This window comes from Pogona vitticeps, chromosome 5 (genome assembly GCF_051106095.1).
Source record: "Pogona vitticeps strain Pit_001003342236 chromosome 5, PviZW2.1, whole genome shotgun sequence".
NCBI classification, from domain to species: Eukaryota; Metazoa; Chordata; class Lepidosauria; order Squamata; family Agamidae; genus Pogona; species Pogona vitticeps.
In genome coordinates this window covers 177976097-177995038 of record NC_135787.1, presented here as the reverse complement: position 1 = coordinate 177995038, position 18942 = coordinate 177976097, and the positions used below count along the sequence as shown (strand labels likewise).

The 18942-nt window shown below is 44.0% G+C and overlaps 1 protein-coding gene across 4 annotated transcripts in view; it reads right to left on the bottom strand.

Annotated features, from left to right (window-relative positions):
• DDX11 (DEAD/H-box helicase 11) overlaps window positions 1-18942 on the bottom strand; it is a 52638-nt gene that overhangs the window by 13911 nt on the left and 19785 nt on the right. For all 4 annotated transcript variants that reach the window (XM_020789058.3, XM_072999891.2, XM_072999888.2 and 1 more), the window contains 6 exons: window positions 18189-18227; window positions 12388-12508; window positions 9378-9512; window positions 8569-8681; window positions 1875-1947; window positions 1232-1335 (listed from right to left, as the gene is read on the bottom strand). In XM_020789058.3, the coding sequence (XP_020644717.3) occupies window positions 1232-1335; window positions 1875-1947; window positions 8569-8681; window positions 9378-9512; window positions 12388-12508; window positions 18189-18227 (585 nt within the window). The remainder of the gene's footprint in view (window positions 1-1231; window positions 1336-1874; window positions 1948-8568; window positions 8682-9377; window positions 9513-12387; window positions 12509-18188; window positions 18228-18942) is intronic.

Genomic DNA, 18942 nt, shown 5'->3' with positions numbered 1-18942 from the left:
CTGTTTATTTTTTAAAAAAATTTATTGCCCTGCATACCTTAGCCAGCGTATCATTGTTGTCATTGTTGTTTCAGCTTCTATACCTTCTCATAGTGCTAGAACGGCCTCTGGGTTGTTTACAGTTTTAATTATCCAGGCTACACACTGTGCCCCCAGTGAGCTGGGTGCTCAATTTACAGGCCTCAGAATGAAAAGGTGGAGCCCACCTTGAGCCAGCTGCCTAAGCCCATCAAGATCAAACTCAGGTCATGAGCAGAGACTAGACTGCAGTACTGCAGTTTAATCCCTGTGCCACAGGGCTCATATACAGTAAGCTTCTGGCAACAAAACTCCCCAGTTCACCCCAACAACTGAAAAAGTATAAATTGGGAAGGAGTCTACTGAACAGAAGTGAGGTGGACAAGGAATTTGTCCACTCCAATTGTGCCCAAGTCAAGCGGATGCATAGAGAAGAGAGCACTTTACTTAGTATTTAGCTACGTCATGTAGTGTTGGAATCAACAACACATTCATTGAAGTACATCCTACACATGATTATCTTTATAGCAAACCATTGTGGTATGGAAACAGGTGTCATAGAAGATGCTGGGGTATCTCAGCTCTCAGAGGATCTACTAAGTGTCTAACTAAAAATAACTATAAAGCTCTGAATTCTGCCTAGCAGAATTTCCAGTATTATGCTTTGTGCTTCTTGGTTCTTCTGCTGCCTCTTCTTTTTCACATTCTAATACACAATCATTTTAAAAAGAAGCAGCTCCCTACAGTTCATACACTGCCACATACTCATAATTTTAACAATTTAAACAAGTTTTAAAGCCTAGAACCATTATAAATAATAAAGTAATTTTCTTCTTTAAAAAATCCACTTAGCAGCTCACTAAAAATGAACCCAGGAGACATTTCCTGCACACATACTCACACAAAAAGGTTGCTTGTGCTGAGGGCACTAACTATATATCCCCCAGAAAGGAATATACTTTCTCCTTTTTCTATTCTGTTTAATTTTAATCACAGCCCATCTGCTGCAAGGAGGAAGATACAACTTTATCATATGAATTCCCAGGACTTGCCTGAATTTTCCAGAAGCTGTGAAGGGCCACTATCTCAGTTCTAAACCCAGATCACAATTCTTTTCAGAGACGATGGCTATCGTTCCTTGCCAAAATGGGCCATCCGAATTCTCAAAAAGAAAGCTGCATTGTTTGGAAGAATGCTAAGTACAAATACTGACCATCTGAGGCAGGCCTCTCTTCTCATAGGTGAATTCCAGATGCTGATTGGATGGGCCACTGCACAGTATGATGGGTAAAATGTTGTCTGGGGGAATCACATGACCTGATAAAACAAAAACAGGGAAAAGGAATGAATGGCACCAAAGCTGAACAACCATGTCTACACAAAACAGCTTGTAAGTCAAGGGTGGGCAACTTATGGCCTTCCAGATGTTTTGAAGTTCTACCATTGAGCACACAGGCTGGGTGCCCTGGGACTGTACAGTTTGCCCAAGGCCACCCAGGGGACACCATGGGGGAACTGAACCCCCAATTTCTGGCTCCGCAGCCAGATGCCTAAACGACTGAACTACCCAGCCAGTTTCCTTCATCTTTAGCTTTAAGAAAAAATAAAATTCTCTTTTGTCTCCCAACCTCCAGAGCAACACATTTGCCAGCTGAAGGTGGCAATGATTCTCTGCAGGAAACTGTAGCCAGAGGTGAAAAGCTGTTTCATTCCCCTGGCTCTGGCATTTTGGCGGGAAAGAGCAGAGCCAGCCAAACTTGGCCACCCACAGTGCTGCAGCATCCACCAGGCAGGGCCTGCCTGCTGGCTGCAATTTACAGCACAGAAAAGCACTTTGTATCCTCTGAGAGACTCACCGCAGGAGAACTCCTCAACTCGGTCTGCGCTGACCCCTGCACACACAAGCAGCTGCTCCCGGAAATCGGCCACCTAGAAGCCATACAGTAAAAGATGTACTCTTTCAAAAAAGAAAAGAAAAAAACTTAGCAGTACTGAAGCGCTGGGTGCACCCCATCATTTTAAATGAAAATGCAAACCATGTTAAAAAAAGGGGGGGTGCTGCTTTGAGCCGGCTACCTGGGATTGAACCCCAGGTCATGAGCACAGTTTTGGCTGCAGTACAGCGATTTAGCCACTGCGCCACGAGGCCCTGCATAAGCTGCAACAGATCAGACCAGCCAACCCCATCTTCAATTTGCAAACCACTGCTGGTTTCCCACTTTGGGAGTTCAGGAAATAAAACATGGAAGAACCACAGAGTCTTTCAACTGTACGTATTAAGAGTCCTCTGTCCACAATCGACACCGCCTGCTAGTTGTTCCCCAGGGGAGCAAAGGATATCTTCAGCTACTGGGCTGTGGCCCCGACCCCAATACTACTGCTCTACCTTATGCTACAAATGCGGAACAATTCCATGATTTATGCATATGAAAGAGAGGATGAATCCGTACAAGGTGCTGAATTGGTGTTTTCCTGACACCTGATTTCACAGCTTTCTCGTTTCTGAGACACCCACAGACTTTCAAGCAAACCCTGGCAACCACAAAGATTAGAAATTTCTGTTTATTTCATTTTAAAGTGAAAGCTGAGATTCTAAAAAAGCTGGTTTCCACAGTCTGTATTTTACTAATGGAACCCAGTTAAAAGCCAAACCGCTGGTATCTCTGCCTCCTCCCTTAGCAGAAGCTGGGCACCATTAATTATGTCTGTTCTGACCTTGGATGAAGCAGCTCTAAAAACAATGATGTTGTACTGCCTCCAAACCAGTCTCCAACAAACTCTTCTCCTCCCTGAACATCTTTTCCCAATATTGTATCTTGAATAACTGGGTGTCACAATCTGGTTCTCCCCCCCCCTTTTTTTTTTCATTATGTGGCCAAAATATTCTCAGCTTTCTGCATTTCATGTTATAATTTCTTGATCATTTGCCTTAGTCTTTCTTCACTGGTCACTATCTGTAAGAAATTCTTAGCATCCTGCAATAAGCTCCAATTTTAAATTGTTTTATTTGTTTTTACAGTAAGCTGTGTTAGCCCACAAATCCATGCCATGGCAGTAAAACTGTAATTACACAGCACATTACAATGCACATTCTCTAAACAGAACTGAAGAAGTTTCTCTCTCTTGGTCTATATAGTCGCCAAAATCCCGTTGCATAAACTGTGCCAGCACACGACTGATTGTATCATTGCTAGTGGAAGATTTTAAGTACAGTGATGCCTCGCAAGACTAATGACTTGCGCAACGAAAAACTCGCAAGAAGAAAGCCTTTTGCGATTTTTGTGACTCGCAAAACAAATTTTTCTATGGCCGTGCTTCGCAAGACAAATAGGAACACATTAATTAAATTGCAATGCATTCCTATGGGAAACCACGCTTCACAAGACAAAATTTTCGCAATATGAAACGACTTGCGGAATGATTATTTTCATCTTGCGAGGCTTCACTGTAGTTAAAGACATCCTCCTTTTGTCTGCAGCTTGTCTTACTTGCATGTTTCATTGGGTGGAAGCCATGGAAGCCACAGGATGTTAAGGAGGACATCTTTAATTAGCAAAAAGTCTTTGTCATCAGGTAACATTCCCGAACAGATAATTTTTTTTTTGTAATTAAAGACCTCCTCCTGCCATCCCATGGTTTCCATGCAAGGTAACACAATACTCACAAGTCAACCAACCACAGGTCTAAAGAAGGAAGTCTTTAATAACTGAAAAACTCCCCCTACCAGTTATGTCATCACTCTTCCTCAGATGTAATTTATGAAACAGGATTTTAATCAATAGGCACAAAATCTTTTCAGCTGAAGTGGAATGTACACATCTGCATGTACACACAGTACAAATCCATAGCTGCAGAATGCTATTAAGGCTGGCTGTGCATCATGATGCTATCAGCATCTCAGTGAAACTCTGGCACAGACCACCTGCATAAAAACCAAGGGGGATCAAGCCATGACAGTTGTGCCACTATTTAATGACTATTTAATGGCTAATCATGTGTCAGAAACATAACTGGCTACAATCCTATCACAAGCAGTGTATTTCCAAACATTAGAAATACAGGGCACACCTTAACCGTTTCTCCAGTTTTTATTTTCATCTGACTTGCCTTTCTATATGGTGCAACATCACTTGGATCCCATTTGCTGAGCTCCTGAAGGAAGAGCCGCAGTGCCACCCTGTGGCCTCACTGCACCCTATCATCTCCTGATTCCTTTTTAAAAAAGAATCAAGAGAGGGATCTAAATAAAGGGGAGGAAATGAATAATGAAGAAAAAATAGGAATAAAAATAAAGACATGATTAAGGAGGCACAAAAATATATACAAAATTATGAATGGTCTTGATTCTATAAAAGAATCAAGAGAAGGACCTACTGATGATCTACACTGAGAAGACAAGAATGATGAAGAAAAATTAAGAATAAAAATACAGTCGTGCCCCGCTTTACAATTACCCCGCATTACGATGAATCCGCTTCATGATGTTTTTGCAATCGCTTTTGCAATTGCATAATGATGGTTTAAATAGGGTTTTTTCGCTTCGCAATGATCAGTTCCCTGCTTCGAGAACCGATTCTTCGCAAAACAATGTTTTTTTAACAGCTGATCGGAGGTTTCAAAATGGCCACCAGGTAATTAAAATGGCTCCCCGCTGTGTTTAGGGATGGATTCCTCGCTATATAGGCACCAAAATGGCTGCTGTATGGAGGAACTTCGTTGGATGGTGAGTTTTTAGCCCATTGGAACGGTGAGGGTTTTTTAGCCCATTGGACGGTGAGTTTTTAGCCCAATTGGCTTTTTATTTTCGCTTTACGATGTTTTCGCATAACAGCGATTTTTCTGGAACGGATTATCGCCGTTAAGCAAGGCAGCACTGTAAAGATGTCCTAAAAGAGGCACAAAAATATATACAAAGCTATGAATAGTCATGTAAAGAATATAAACAACAGCAGAACCTGCAGTTGTAAGAATGTCTAAGGATAATGTGATAATGTGTTTTCCGATGCCTGTAACAAGTAAATAGAAGAGCGCAAACATCAGCAAAGCAGTCTTGGATCTATGCATGAAAAGATCAGTCCACTGATCAGCAAACTGACTATTCAAAAACCCTACAACCACCAACAGGATTTACAGAAATCCTCGGCTCCAGCACCATTTTGCACAGGCAACATACGGCCGTCTGGACACTTGTTAGTCTGCAACTCCCAGCAATCCTCACCATGGGCCATGCTGAATGAGAACTCCTGTTTAGCAACATCTGTATAGACCACACATTTTCTAGAGCTGTAGGAAAATCTCAACAAAATATCTGCGTACACAATTACGTGAATAGATGAAGCTATACAGAGGTCGCCAACTGTTACATCTAAAACAACACTAGCAGATGGGGGTTTGTATCAGCCCAGCCTGTCCTGGAGATGCCAGTCACTGATCCTGTGATATTCCGCAGGCAAAGCATGTGTTCCGCCCCAAGCTTTGGCCCCATTGCCCAGTTTCACAAGCTGCACAACACACACGTTTCATCTGCATGCCTTCTATTTAAAAAGGCACATTAATATTGATTCAGGAGTCCATATAGCCACACCTCATATGCTATCACACTAATTCCTGTCAAGAATTTTTAGAGTGCTAATCTGTATAGAAATAAATTGGAGCTGAAAATAAGCCCTAGTATGATTTTTCAGGATGCTCATAATATAAGCCCTACTCCAAAAATAAGCCCCAGTTAAGTGAAACCCTGCCCTCCACCATTGTGCAGCAAACAGAAGATGACATGACTGTATTTGAATAAATGTAGATTGTTGTACATGAAAATAAAATTAAACATCCGCTGAAAATAAGCCCTAATGCATTTTTTGGAGCAAAAATTAATATAAGACCCTGTCTTGTTTTCGGGGAAACACAGTACTTATTACCAATTTATTACATGTTGTTGTTATGTATAAGTGATTTCCAAAATGTCCTGTCCTCAACTGCCTTGCTCAGCTCTTGTAAACACCAGCTTGTGGTTTCCCTTAGGGAGTCAGTTCATCTCATATTTGGCCATCCTCTTTTCCTGCTGGCTTCCACTTTTCCCAGCATTATTGTCTTTTCCACAGGATTCTGCCTTTTCATGATGTGTCCAAAGAAGGATAGCCTCATCTTCAACATTTCTGGCTCCAGAGATCATTCAGGCTTGATTTGATCTAGGACCCACTTGTTTGTCTTTCTGACAGCCCAGCATACCCTCAAAGCTCTCCTCTAGCAGCATATTTCGAATGAGTGCATCACCCTTTTCCGGTCAGCATTCTTAACTGTCCAACTTTCACACCCATACATGGTGATTAGAGACACATATTACATATACACCTTACTTTTCCCTCAGTGAACGGAAGGCAGCATACGTGGCTCTCTTTGTCTCTACTTTATCCTCACAACCTTCTTCTGAGGTGGGTGAGGCTGAGAGAACATAACTGGCCAGAGTCACCCCTCCTGATATTCATGGTAAATTAGGATTTGAATCTAGGTCTCCTGAACCATATTCTGCCAGTCTACCCGCTGCAGCAGCTTTCAGATTTAGCAAGGGCAGCTCTTTAGTGCAGTAGATCTCAGGAAGGGAAGACGGGGGAAGGAAGCCGTCTGTCTTTTCCTTACTTCTTAAACCTCCACATCCCCTCAACATCCAAACAGCACCACACTTCGCCCCTTCTCCAAGAAAGAGCACATCTCAGTAACTGTTTGGAATGGCACAGATTAATTTTTGTATTTTGGAATGGGGTGGGCAGAGTAATTGGCCAGGGCAAGTTAATTTTGTCATTCTGTCAAAGAAAAATGCAAGTCTCCATTTTTTTTCTGAAGCAGCACCTGGTCAGACCCTTCCCTTGGCATCCTTTCCTTCCTGACTACTCAGCTTGCTGGGATGTGATATTGATTTGTTCCACGGAGTCGAGAAACCAAAGAACGCTTGACGTTGGCTGTTAATAAACCAAAGCGAGGCTAACAGGTACACATAAAGGATTCCCTAGATCACACAGTTGCTTTGATCTGTCCTTCCCTCTTATTTCTTTCAGTAAAACACAGTTGCTTCCTTTAACCTCGACACACTTAAGAGGCAGGAGAGAGGTAGTGAACAAAGCTAGTCAGATCACTGGATTTTGATATGACAGGAGATGCCAGCAGGTGCAAACCTGTTTCAACCATCCAGCTTAATGTCTTCCACTTGGGACTGCTGGCTAGATACACACAGATTTCCCTCCTCCTATCCCATCCTCCTGTTTATATACTGCCATCAGCTAGGGCCCACATGGGGTCCTGCCATCATGGGGTTACTGAAATCCTGATTTTCCTGAAGAGATCACTACCTTAAGATCACACACACACAGAATCAAGTTCTTGGGCTTGTCAAAAACTGCAGGCAGCCTGAAGAAATAGGGCAAACAGCACACTGCTGAAGGCCAATCAAATTTGCCTTCTTAATTAAAAATAAATAAATAAAGGGAGTGGGTGGAGATAGCAGAACAAGCTGAACACTTGAGGAAACATCTTGTTTAAAAGGAGACTCAGCCAACTTAATCTTGTTGGAAGCCATTGTGCACAGAGGAGGCCTGCTCACTGGTGATGGTGAGGAGACATCCAATATTATTTGTGATTTGAATGGATATTCTCCATTCCTGTCACTTGCATCCTTGTCACCTTTTTTTTTAAGTAATGAGAGGATAGTAAGACTGTGGTATCCATGGGCATCAATTCTAAGCCCCTCCCTGTGGATATAATATAATATGGAAGTAGAGAATGCTATACATATCATAAATACACACATACCCACAGTGTATTTATTAGAACTAGCCACTAGAGGAAGCCATATACAATGCTATATATAGCATTTGCTAGGAGCTTAGACCCTGATGTTGGCAAAGAGTGAAGGCAAGAGAAGGGGACAACAGAGGACGAGATGGTTGGACAGTGTCATCATAGCTACCAACATGAATTTGACCAAACTCCAGGAGGCCGTGGAAAAGAGGAGGGCCTGGCGTGTTCTGGTCCATGGGATCACAAAGAGTTGGACACGACTTAACAACTCAACAACAACAGCAACAAAGAGCTTAGAACCAATCCCCTACAGATTCTGCAGTCTTACTGCACTCTTACTACAGTACTTAAAAAAAACAGGTGATAAAGATATGAATGACAGGAATGGAGAATACCCAGTTTCTGTGGGTTTTTTTTTTATTTAATATTTTCAGGTAGTGGATAAATGAATCCGCAGATGCTGATCCAGCAGATAAGGAGATCCTGCTGTATAACAAAGGTATATTTTTCAGGTACTGTAATATAAAACTCTGGTTAGATTTAAATCTTATTCTCCATCCCAAACATGAAGCAACAAAAATGAATACACAGTACCACATGTCCCCTGCTCCAAATTCTGTAGGCAACACCGAAAACCTCCTAACCTTTTAGGACATTTTACTATTGCAGGCACAAGCCTCTTGCTTCCTCTACCAAATTCCAGTGCCAATTTAGAAGCAGCGGCCACAACAACAGCTTGGAGAACTCAACACTACATCTTACCGGTTGCATGGTACCCCCAGCAATGATCACTGCCCGGCACTCTTTCAATACTTTAGCGAAATGCACTGCTGGATTCAAGAGAAGAAACTTGAGGCTGCTCAGACCTAAAGTGCCTGGAAAAGGGAGGGATCAACACATTAGAAAAGGTGGTAAAGTAACATTTTACTAGCAGTGAGGAGCAGAACTCTTCTTACCATTCCACTGCTTGCTCCAAGTCAATGATTTCTATGCATTTTTGCATGGCTTTGAGTAAAAAAAGGTCAGGAAACACACACATATACACTCAAAAGAGGTTGCAAATTTGGTTCAACAGCTCATCTGTTGAAAGACGTACTGGCCAGCACCTGTTCTCTAGCTTCATTTTCTTAGACTATAAGTGGGCAAATCTGATAAATCACCAGCTCAATTTCCCCACTCAGGAGGTGCCAAAAATAAATACAGTAGGATGCCAATATTCACTGGGGATTGGCTCTCTGCCCCCGTGGATACTGAAAACCATGGATATTGGTGAACACTATATATTCAGCATGCAAAAAGTAGAAAAAAACAATAATTATTTGCACATGCATTACCTGAACAGGCCATTAGACGGCACAAGAAGCCATGCTATGTATTCTTCACTAAGAACTACAGTATTCATAACATGGTCTCTGACACCATCTGTTAGCCTGTTATGGTAATACATGTGAAAATATTATTTTCTGGATCCTTTTCTTTTAATATTTTTAATACTTTCAGACCATGGATAAGTAAAACCGTGGATACTGATCCCGTGGATATGGGGGCTATTTTATTCAAATACAAAGTACCTTGCCTCGTGAGGATAACTCTTCCATCTTGGTTGGCATTTGTGAGCGCAGCCAGGAACCCCTCAATGTGCATCAGAGGAGATGCCATTTTGGGCTGACTGTCTTCAGCATCTTCAGGGGAGCTCTGTGGAGTGCCTGCAGATCAGATATTGAGGAACTTAGTCTCCACACTTTTCAATTGTTCCACAAACAAGAAGGCAACATGTTTAAAAGCCTATTTTTAAATTCATATTGTCTGATCAATGTTCACATAAATGTAAATTCTTGTGTTCTTATGAGTCATGTAAATTTTTACAAGGAATGTGCTACTCAGCTTCCAGAATTCTCCAAGAATTCCCCAGCCAGAATTCTGAGAGTTCCAGCCCACTGACTCACACTTATTTTTCATTCACCTGTACCAGGATCTACGTGTTCAAAAACAGAAGGATTAGGAGTCTCACTACCTTTTAGGCCCTATAGCAGGCTCCTCCCCAAAACTACCACTCCCAGGAAGCAGTGCAGCAACTTTCTTTTTTGAATGGGAGGTACAGCTGAGTGAAAAATTCTTGGCAAATTCTGAGAGTTGTAGTCCAAAAACAGAAAAGAAAAGAAAAAAGAAAAGAACTCTTGCTTGTCTCATCCTCACGTGAGGATGCAAACTGCAAAATTTTTCTCTTCATACCAGAAGAGGCTGAGGTATTTTGTAGAGCTTTCAACACAGAATGAATGTCATTTTTGAGCAAATATAGTGGTGCCCCGCATGACGATGATAATTCATCCCACTGAAATCGCTGTTTAGCGAAATCGTCGTCAGGCAAAAACCGTTTCCCCATTGGAATGCATTGAAACCCATTTAATGCGTTCCAATGGGGAAAATATCTCATCGTCCAGCGAAGATCGCCCATAGGGAAGCCATTTTGTGAGCGCTGATCAGCTGTATAAATGGCTGCCCTGTGAAGCATGGGTCCGGAAAACACAGGGCAGCCATTTTGTGGAGCCAACAATCAGTTGTAAAAAGCATCGTCTTGCAAACAAACGGTTCACGAAGAACAGACCTAATCAACATCCAGCGAAAATCCCCCACTGGAATGACTGTTTTGCGAATTGCTATAGCGATCGCAAATTTTTTTATTCATTTATTTATTTATTGTATTTATACCCTACCTATCTAGTCATTTCGACCACTCTAGGCGGCTTACAACATAAAAAGTCATAGTTATGTGGATTCGTCATTTAGCGGGGTCGTTGTCTTGCGAGGTACCACTGTATAGCAAAACAAGCAGTTGCACTCAAGAGGGTTGCTTGCTTCTTCATATACAAGCAGCCAGTTGTCCTGTGCTTGTGGCACTGTGTGTAAGCTTTGTTCCTCAAGGGGTGGGACAATCGTTTTGCACATCAAGCCAAAAACAAAATAAAAATAAAAAACAAAGAAGCCAAAAAAAATATTGTGACACCTTAAAGATTAGCTACTATATTTCAATGTAAGCTTTCACGGACAAGTGCACTTCCTCAGACATAAGAGCAGACTTGTCCATGAACACATTAAAATATAGTAGTACTTAAGGTGCCACAATGTTTTGGTCTTCTTTGTTGTTGTTTTTTATTTTCCTTTTGTTTTTGGCCTGATAGGCTATCACAGACCAACACGGCTACCTCTTCTAACAACTCTAACTATGGACACCACTTGTTTTACCAAGGCTATAAAAAAATGAAAGGGATCCTGATAAGAAAAAGTAACAGACCTTATCTTTCTCTTGCTTGCGGGCAAACAATCTCAAATACAGTAGAACCTACTTATCCATGGAGAATTGATTTCCAAGTTCTTGCAGATGCTGAAAGCCATGGATAATACCAAATGCTATGGTAAAAGAAAAAAAGCCAGAAATAAAAAAAATTCACATGAATTGCCAGAACTGAACAATGACAGAGACCATCCTATGTATTCTTCAACAAAAAGAATTTGTCGCACGGTCTCTGGCTTCCTCTAATGGCCAGTTCTGGTAATACATGAGAAAATATTTTTCCCTGGATTTTTTTCTTTTAATATTTTCATAGCACAGATAAGTGAAACTGCAGGTACTGATTCCCACAGATACAGGGATCCTCCTGTAGTTCAAAAACTACCTATCAAAATGTCTCATCAAGTCAAGAAAGCCTACATCAACCAAACATGAAACATTCTTTATATGCGTACTTCTTATTCATAGAATACTTACTGTCACCCATAGATATATTTAAAAGGGAATTCTTATTTAAGTCTTGTGTGTAAAAATGCCCAATAATTCATCAAAAGCATATTATTTCAAGGAAAATAATTGAGCTGAATTTCCTACTAAACTGATTTTTTTCACTTGCTTTCAAAAGACAGCAGGAATAAACTAGATATGGGGGTATTTGTATTCGTACATGAATACAAATATCCCTGCGCAGGTGGAAATAACAAGGGATCAGCCCCATGTCCACTCATGACTATCCACTCATGATTACACCGCTGCCGCCAGCTCTGCGGAGGCTTCCTATCACGCTGTTCTCCGCAATGGATTAACCACTCTCCGACCTAGCAGAGAGGCTTGTCATCCCGCCTCCTGCCAGGACTGGGTAGTCGATTGTGGAAAACGGAGGGATAGGAAGCCTGTGCAGAGCCAGCAGCAGTGGCAAAATTGTGAGTGGACAGTCTGGCCCCGTGGGGCCAGACCCTCGTTATTTCCACCTGTGTGGAGATATTTCTATACAAATACCCCCATCTCTAGAGTAAACAACTGTTTCCCTGGGAGAAAAAGAATATCATCTTACATACACAGATTCAGTGTCGCACATGAACTCCAGACCACATGTATTGCAAAGCAATACATGCATTTCTGGTGCTTGCACTGAAATGAAAAGGCAGCAAACACATATACGAATAGAGATGCGCCAAACAGAATGGAGTTCTTACACATTTAAGAAGTTGCTGTCTTGGCAACTATTCTTTCATCCCTTGGATCTTTCCTCTCTGTAATTGTACTAAAGACCAATTTACAGCCAAACTCACCCTCCTTCCCTTGCTTCTTGTTCAAGGTCTCAAGGAAATTCTGTAGGCCGGCCATCTTTAGATCTTCTTTGCTTGTTTTCAAAGCTCCAGATGCCCCGTATTTCTCCACAAATCCAAACAGCTGATGAAAGGGAGAGAGAGAGAGATCAGAAAAAGCATCAAGTACCCCTTAGATTTTTCTGCTCATGGATCTTTCTCATACCCGAATTCTATCTTCAAAGTCAGCACAGCATCTACATTTAGACAATCTGACAACTTAAAAAGGTCTGCTGTTCTTTTACAGAAACATCAGGGCCAGGGTGGTTCAGAGAAGAAAACAACCCGGAATTTAGATTAAACACTTTCACAGATAACGGATGGGTTCTAAACGATGATTTTGCCAAAACATCAAGGCTATTTTCAGACTTTCAAGTCAGCATCAAAAGGTTCTCAGAGACTAGATTTTTTTTAGACAGGCAGACAGATAGAATCATAAAATAATGGAGCTGGAAGGGGCCTATACGTCCAACCCCCTGCTCAATGCAGGAATCCAAATCACAGCAGATCTGACAGATGGTTTTCCAATTTTCTCTTCAATGCCTCCAGTGTTGGGAGCACTCACCACCTCCTGAGGTAATTGGTTCCATTGCCATACTGCTCTAACAGTTGGCAGGTTTCCCCTGATATTCAGCAGAAATCTGGCTCTCTGTAGCCTGATCCCATTATCACATGCCCTGCACTCCAAGATGATTGAGAACAGATCCCTGCCCCTCCTCTGTATGACTACCTTTCAAGTATGTGAAAAGTGCTATCCTATCACCTCTCAGTCTTCTTCTCTTAAGGCTAAACATGCCCAGTTCATTCCGTCTTTCCTCACAGGGCTTGGCTTCCAGTCCCCTGATCATCCTTGTTGCCCTCCTCTGAACTCACCCCTGTTTGTCTGAATCCTTCTCCAAGTGTTGTGTCCAGAACTGGACACAGTACCTTAGGGGAGGCCTAACCACTGCTGAATAAAGAAAAAGGCATAGCACAAAAGTGGGGGTGGGGATGGCAGTGAACAGAATCATGTTGTTGTTTAGTAGTTAAGTCGTCTCCGACTCTTCATGACCCCATGGACCAGAGCACACCAGGCCCTCCTGTTGTCCACTGCCTCCCAGAGTTGGGTCAAATTCATGTTGGTAGCTTCGATGACACTGTCCAACCATCTCACCACACTTTCTCCTCTTGCCTTCACACTTTCCCAACATAAGTGTCTTTTCCAGGGAGTCTTCTCTTCTCATGAGATGGCCAAAGTATTGGAGCTTCAGCTTCAGGATCTGTCCTTCCAGTGAGCACTCAGGCTTAATTTCCTTCAGAATTTATTTATTTATTTATTTATTTAATTTATATGCCGCCCACTCTACCCAAAGGTCTCTGGGCGGCTTACAACAATTAAAATTCAATGCAATAAAATAAAATGATTAAAATACAGTTAAAATACAATTAAAATACAATTAAAAATACAATTAAAATTGCCATCATTAAGACCCACAGTTAATGTTATTTCAATTAAAAGCCTTCTGGAACAGGAAGGTTTTGACCTGGCGCCGAAATGTCATCAGTGTCGGCGCCAGACGAATCTCAGTCGGGAGGGCATTCCATAGTCTGGGGGCAGCTGCCGAGAAGGCCCTTTGTCTACAAGCCATCCCTCTTACCTCCTTGAGGGATGGCTCTTTCAAAAGGGCCCCCTGGCTAGATCTTAACAGCCTGGTAGGCTCATATGGAAGGAGGCGGTCCTTCAAGTATCCAGGGCCCAAGCCGTTTACGGCTTTATATGTCAAAACAAGCACTTTGAATTGGGCCCGGACAGCAACTGGTAACCAGTGTAAATTATACAGAATCGGCTTGATGTGCTCTCTGGCGGCCCCACCACTCACCAGCCGCGCAGCTCGATTCTGGACCAGTTGCAGTCGCCGGACCGTCTTCAAAGGCAGCCCCACGTAGAGCGCATTGCAATAATCAATACGAGATGTTACCAGTGCATGTGTAACTGTCATGAGACTCCGCTCGTCCAGGTAGGGCCGTAGCTGGTATAGTTTCCGCAGCTGGAGGAAGGCGCCCCTGGCCACCGAGTCCACCTGGGCTTCCAGTGTTAGACTGGGGTCCAGGAGCACCCCCAAGCTGCGGACCCTGTCCCTTAGGGGGAGTGTAACCCCATTCAGGACAGGGAAGTGGCCCTCCAACCTGTCCGGCGAAGCACCCACTAACAGCACTTCCGTCTTGTCTGGATTGAGTTTCAATTTATTAACCCTCATCCAGTCCATTATCAGGTCCAGACACGAGTTCAGCACAGAAACCGCCTCACCTGGATTGGCGGAAAACGAGAGGTAGAGCTGAGTGTCGTCAGCATATTGCTGACTCCTCAGCCCAAACCTTCTGATGACCTCTCCCAGCGGTTTCATGTAGATGTTAAACAGCATGGGGGACAGTATCGAGCCCTGAGGAACCCCATGACATAAATGCCATGGGGCAGAGCAACTGTCCCCCAGCACCACCCTCTGGATACGGTCAGCTAGGAAGGAGCGGAACCACCGTAAAACAGTGCCCCCAACTCCTAACCCAGCCAGCCTATCCAGAAGGACACCATGGTCGATGGTGTCGAAAGCTGCTGAGAGGTCCAGGAGTATCAACAGGGTCACACTCCCCCTGTCTCTCTCCCGGCAAAGGTCATCATACAGGGCGACCAAGGCTGTCTCTGTACCAAAACCCGGCCTGAAACCCGATTGAAATGGATCCAGAAAATCCGTTTCATCCAGCAGCGCCTGGAGTTGCCCGGCCACAACCCGCTCCAACACCTTGCCCAAATAAGGGAGGTTCGCCACTGGTCGGTAGTTGACCACCAGCCTTGGGTCCAGGTTAGGCTTTTTAAGGAGTGGTCGAATTACCGCCTCTTTCAAGGCGGTAGGGACCACTCCCTCTCTCAGAGAGGCGTTCACGGCCTCCTGGACCCAAGTGCGAACCCCCCTGGCAGATCTTCCAATTAGCCAAGATGGGCAAGGGTCGAGCGGCGTGGTGGTAGAACGGACAGATCCAAGCACCCTGTCCACATCCTCGGGTCTCAACAATTGAAACTCATCCATTAAAGTTTGACCTAAGCACGGCACACTGGACACATCTTCCGATTTTGCAGTAACAGTGGAGTCCAGCCCACTGCGAATCTGAGCGATTTTTTCCTCAAAATGAATAGCAAACTCATCACAGCGAGCTGATGAGCAGTCCGGGACCTCCACCGGGTTTCCCGGTTGAAGAAGATCCCGGACCACCCGAAACAGCTCTGCTGGACGACATTCTGAGGAAGCAATACGGCTGGAGAAATATTGCCGTTTCGCCAGCCGTATTGCCACGAAATAGGCCCGATAATGGGCTCTAAGTCGTGTTCGATCAGATTCCCAGCGGGACTTCCTCCACCTGCGCTCTAGCCGTCTCCCCTCTTGCTTCATCGCCCGCAGTTCAGAAGTATACCAGGGAGCTGTCTGGGCTCGGCGAGCAGGGAGAGGGCGCTTAGGCGCAATCGTGTCAACCGCCCGGGTCATTTCCCTATTCCATAGGGTGACCTGAGCTTCGACAGGAGCGCCAACCATATCAGACGGATACTCCCCCAGAGCATTCAGGAAACCATCCGGATCCATTAGTCTCCGGGGGCGGATCATCTTAATCGATCCCCCACCCTTGCAGAGGGAAGAAGAAGCTAATAGACTGAATTTGACCAGGAAGTGGTCTGACCATGACAATGGGGTCACAACCAGCCCCTCCACATCCAAACCACCACCTTCCAGTCCCGTTGTGAAAACCAGGTCCAAGGTGTGGCCCTTCTCATGTGTCGGGCCGATGACACATTGAGACAGCCCCATGGTTGTCATGGCGGCCATGAAGTCCTGAGCCGCCCCAGTCAAGGCAGCCTCAGCATGGATGTTGAGGTCCCCCAGCACCAGCAGCCTGGGAGTCCTCAACACCAGGTCTGAGACTGCCTCCGTCAGCTCAGGTAGGGAGACTGTTGGTACGCAGCAGGGTGGGCGGTACACCAACAGAATCCCTAATCTGTCTCGTGAGCCCAACACACAATACAGGCCCTCAAGACCTCCTCTCAAAGGGATAGGAAGCCTGGTCAAGGAGATAGAACTCCTATAGACTATAGCAACTCCCCCTCCCCGACCCTCTGAGCGACACTGGTGCTGGACTGAGTACCCAGGAGGACACAGCTGGGAGAGGGGGACACTACCTTCCTCTCCCACCCAGGTCTCAGTAATGCACGCCAGGTCAGCCCCCTCATCCAGAATTACATCATGGATGAGGGCAGGTTTGTTAGGTTTGTTCTCCTTGCAGTCCAGGGGACTCTCAAGAGTCTCCTCCAGCACCACAATTCAAAAGCATCAATTCTTCGGCGGTCAGCTTTCTTTATGGTCTAGCTCTCACTTCCATACATCACTACAGGAAAAACCATAGCTTTGACTATTTGGACTTTTGTTGGCAAGGTGATGTCTCTGCTTTTTAAGATGCTGTCGAGGTTTGTCATTGCTTTCCTCCCAAGAAGCAGGCGTCTTTTAATTTTGGGGCTGCTGTCACCATCTGTAGTGATCATGGAGCCCAAGAAAGTATTTCATTTAAGAAAGGTATTCTGCAGAAGTGTTCTTAAGTATCACAGACTTCCTTTTCAACAAAGCAGGAGAGGTTTCTAATCCCAAACACTACTGAAATGAACTTGAAAGTGGAACTGTCCAGCAGAGGAGCTTTGGGAAAAGAAATCAAGGCATGGATGAGATCTTTGCCCACCCCATGGAGTAGATACACCTTATGCTAGATCAGGGGTTACCAACCTGGGGTGGGGTTGCAAGATGTCTTCTGGAGGATTGCCACAATTATTTTTAGTTGCAATTATTTTTATATTTATTATGCTAAATATGGTACACACCAGTTTGTTTTATTTTAATCCTCTTGGTCCATAGATACATTTAATCTGCATTGGAATGGCAGGCAACCTGGAGTTATTAGTCATTTCTGTACCCCTTTTGGTGGGTTTTTCTTTCATGGATGTGCATCATTCCTACATGTTTCTCTCTTTTTCCTCCGCATCCATCTTTGGAGGACTGATGTCAACCCTTTGGACCTGAGTGTTCGCCTCGCTCAAAGAGGCCTGAATGAGGTAAGTGCACGGTGCATGCCAGGAACACAGCCACACAAGGAGACCACAGGAATTAAAGCTTTTGCTGCTGTAGCAGACACGCCATTTGCTCTACCAGAGTTTCTTGCTCTTCTGGGCATAGTGATGGCAGCACAATGGAGAGGGGACCTGGGTAGGGAGAGGCCTCCAGGCCCTCCCTGAGCCATGGGGAAATAAAGCAAGGGGGCAAAAGGGTGAGGAAGGAGAACTGGGGGATTACAAGGGGCACGTGGGAGATGTTTACTTGGGTTTGAGGAGAAAGGGGGGCTCTTCACTGAGGGGACTTTTTTTGAGGGGGAGACATGAAAGAAGGGTCCTTTCCACATTCCCAAGAAGTAAATTAATCTCAAAGGGTATTGCCATTTTTTTAAATCTCAAATTTTTATCTGGTAGAGGCTGATTTACACACACACACCATATTAAACATATTAAGTTAGAATTATATTCTGACAAAATCTATTTTAATTTTTCTTTACTCCATTAAAATGATTTTATTTTAGTTTTTGCAAGTGTAGCGGGGGTCACCATTTGTTATTATAAAAAGGGGTCTATTATAAAGGGTGGGGTAATGACTCCAGAAAGGTTGGAAAACACTGGGACAGATAAAAGACCGAAGCAACAATACCTTCCTGCTGATGAGGCTTTTTTCACAGTAGCGCTGAACCTGGAAGAAAGTGAGAGAACACACAAGGAAAGGTTCTTACTCTGCCTGTTCATTTAACCCCATCTTCCAGACCTCTCTGGTTGACTGCAAAAACCACATTGCATTCCTTACTCTCGCAGAGGACCGGAGGTCACCCAATTCCAAGGATGGTGCTTATTTTTAAGAGTTATTGTTTTGCAATCACCATGCACATGGCTGACTAAGAAAGAAGGGGAGGGAGCCATAGGCAAGGAATATTGATTTGGGTGACAGCAGGAAGAAAGATGGTCATAGAAGAAAGACTGGATTCCACTGGGGCAGAGTCCAGCCTAGAATTGATTTCACATCACATGCCTCCCGTCTATGATCTGGGCAAGGAAAGGATGGGCCCAGTGTGTATGGATTCCTCCTCTGTTCCACCATGAGAGCAGGAAGCCCTGGGCTATTGCTAAGCAGTAATACACACCCATGACACATACAGAGATGAAATATTGATCTGTCATGTCCATCCATAATTTGTTCAGAAAGGTGGGAACGAGAAAGATGACTCAAATTATCTTTCTGCCATTTGAACGTAAGACTTGGTTTAACATATACAGAATGCAAAATGAGGCCGAGGCAATTTGGGGCAGTAGGATGGAATGGACCCCTTCATTGGGGAAGGATAATTATGAATGCTTCCCTCCAATGAAAGCACCTTACTGGTATAAGTCTGCAAGACCTGAACAGGGATGTT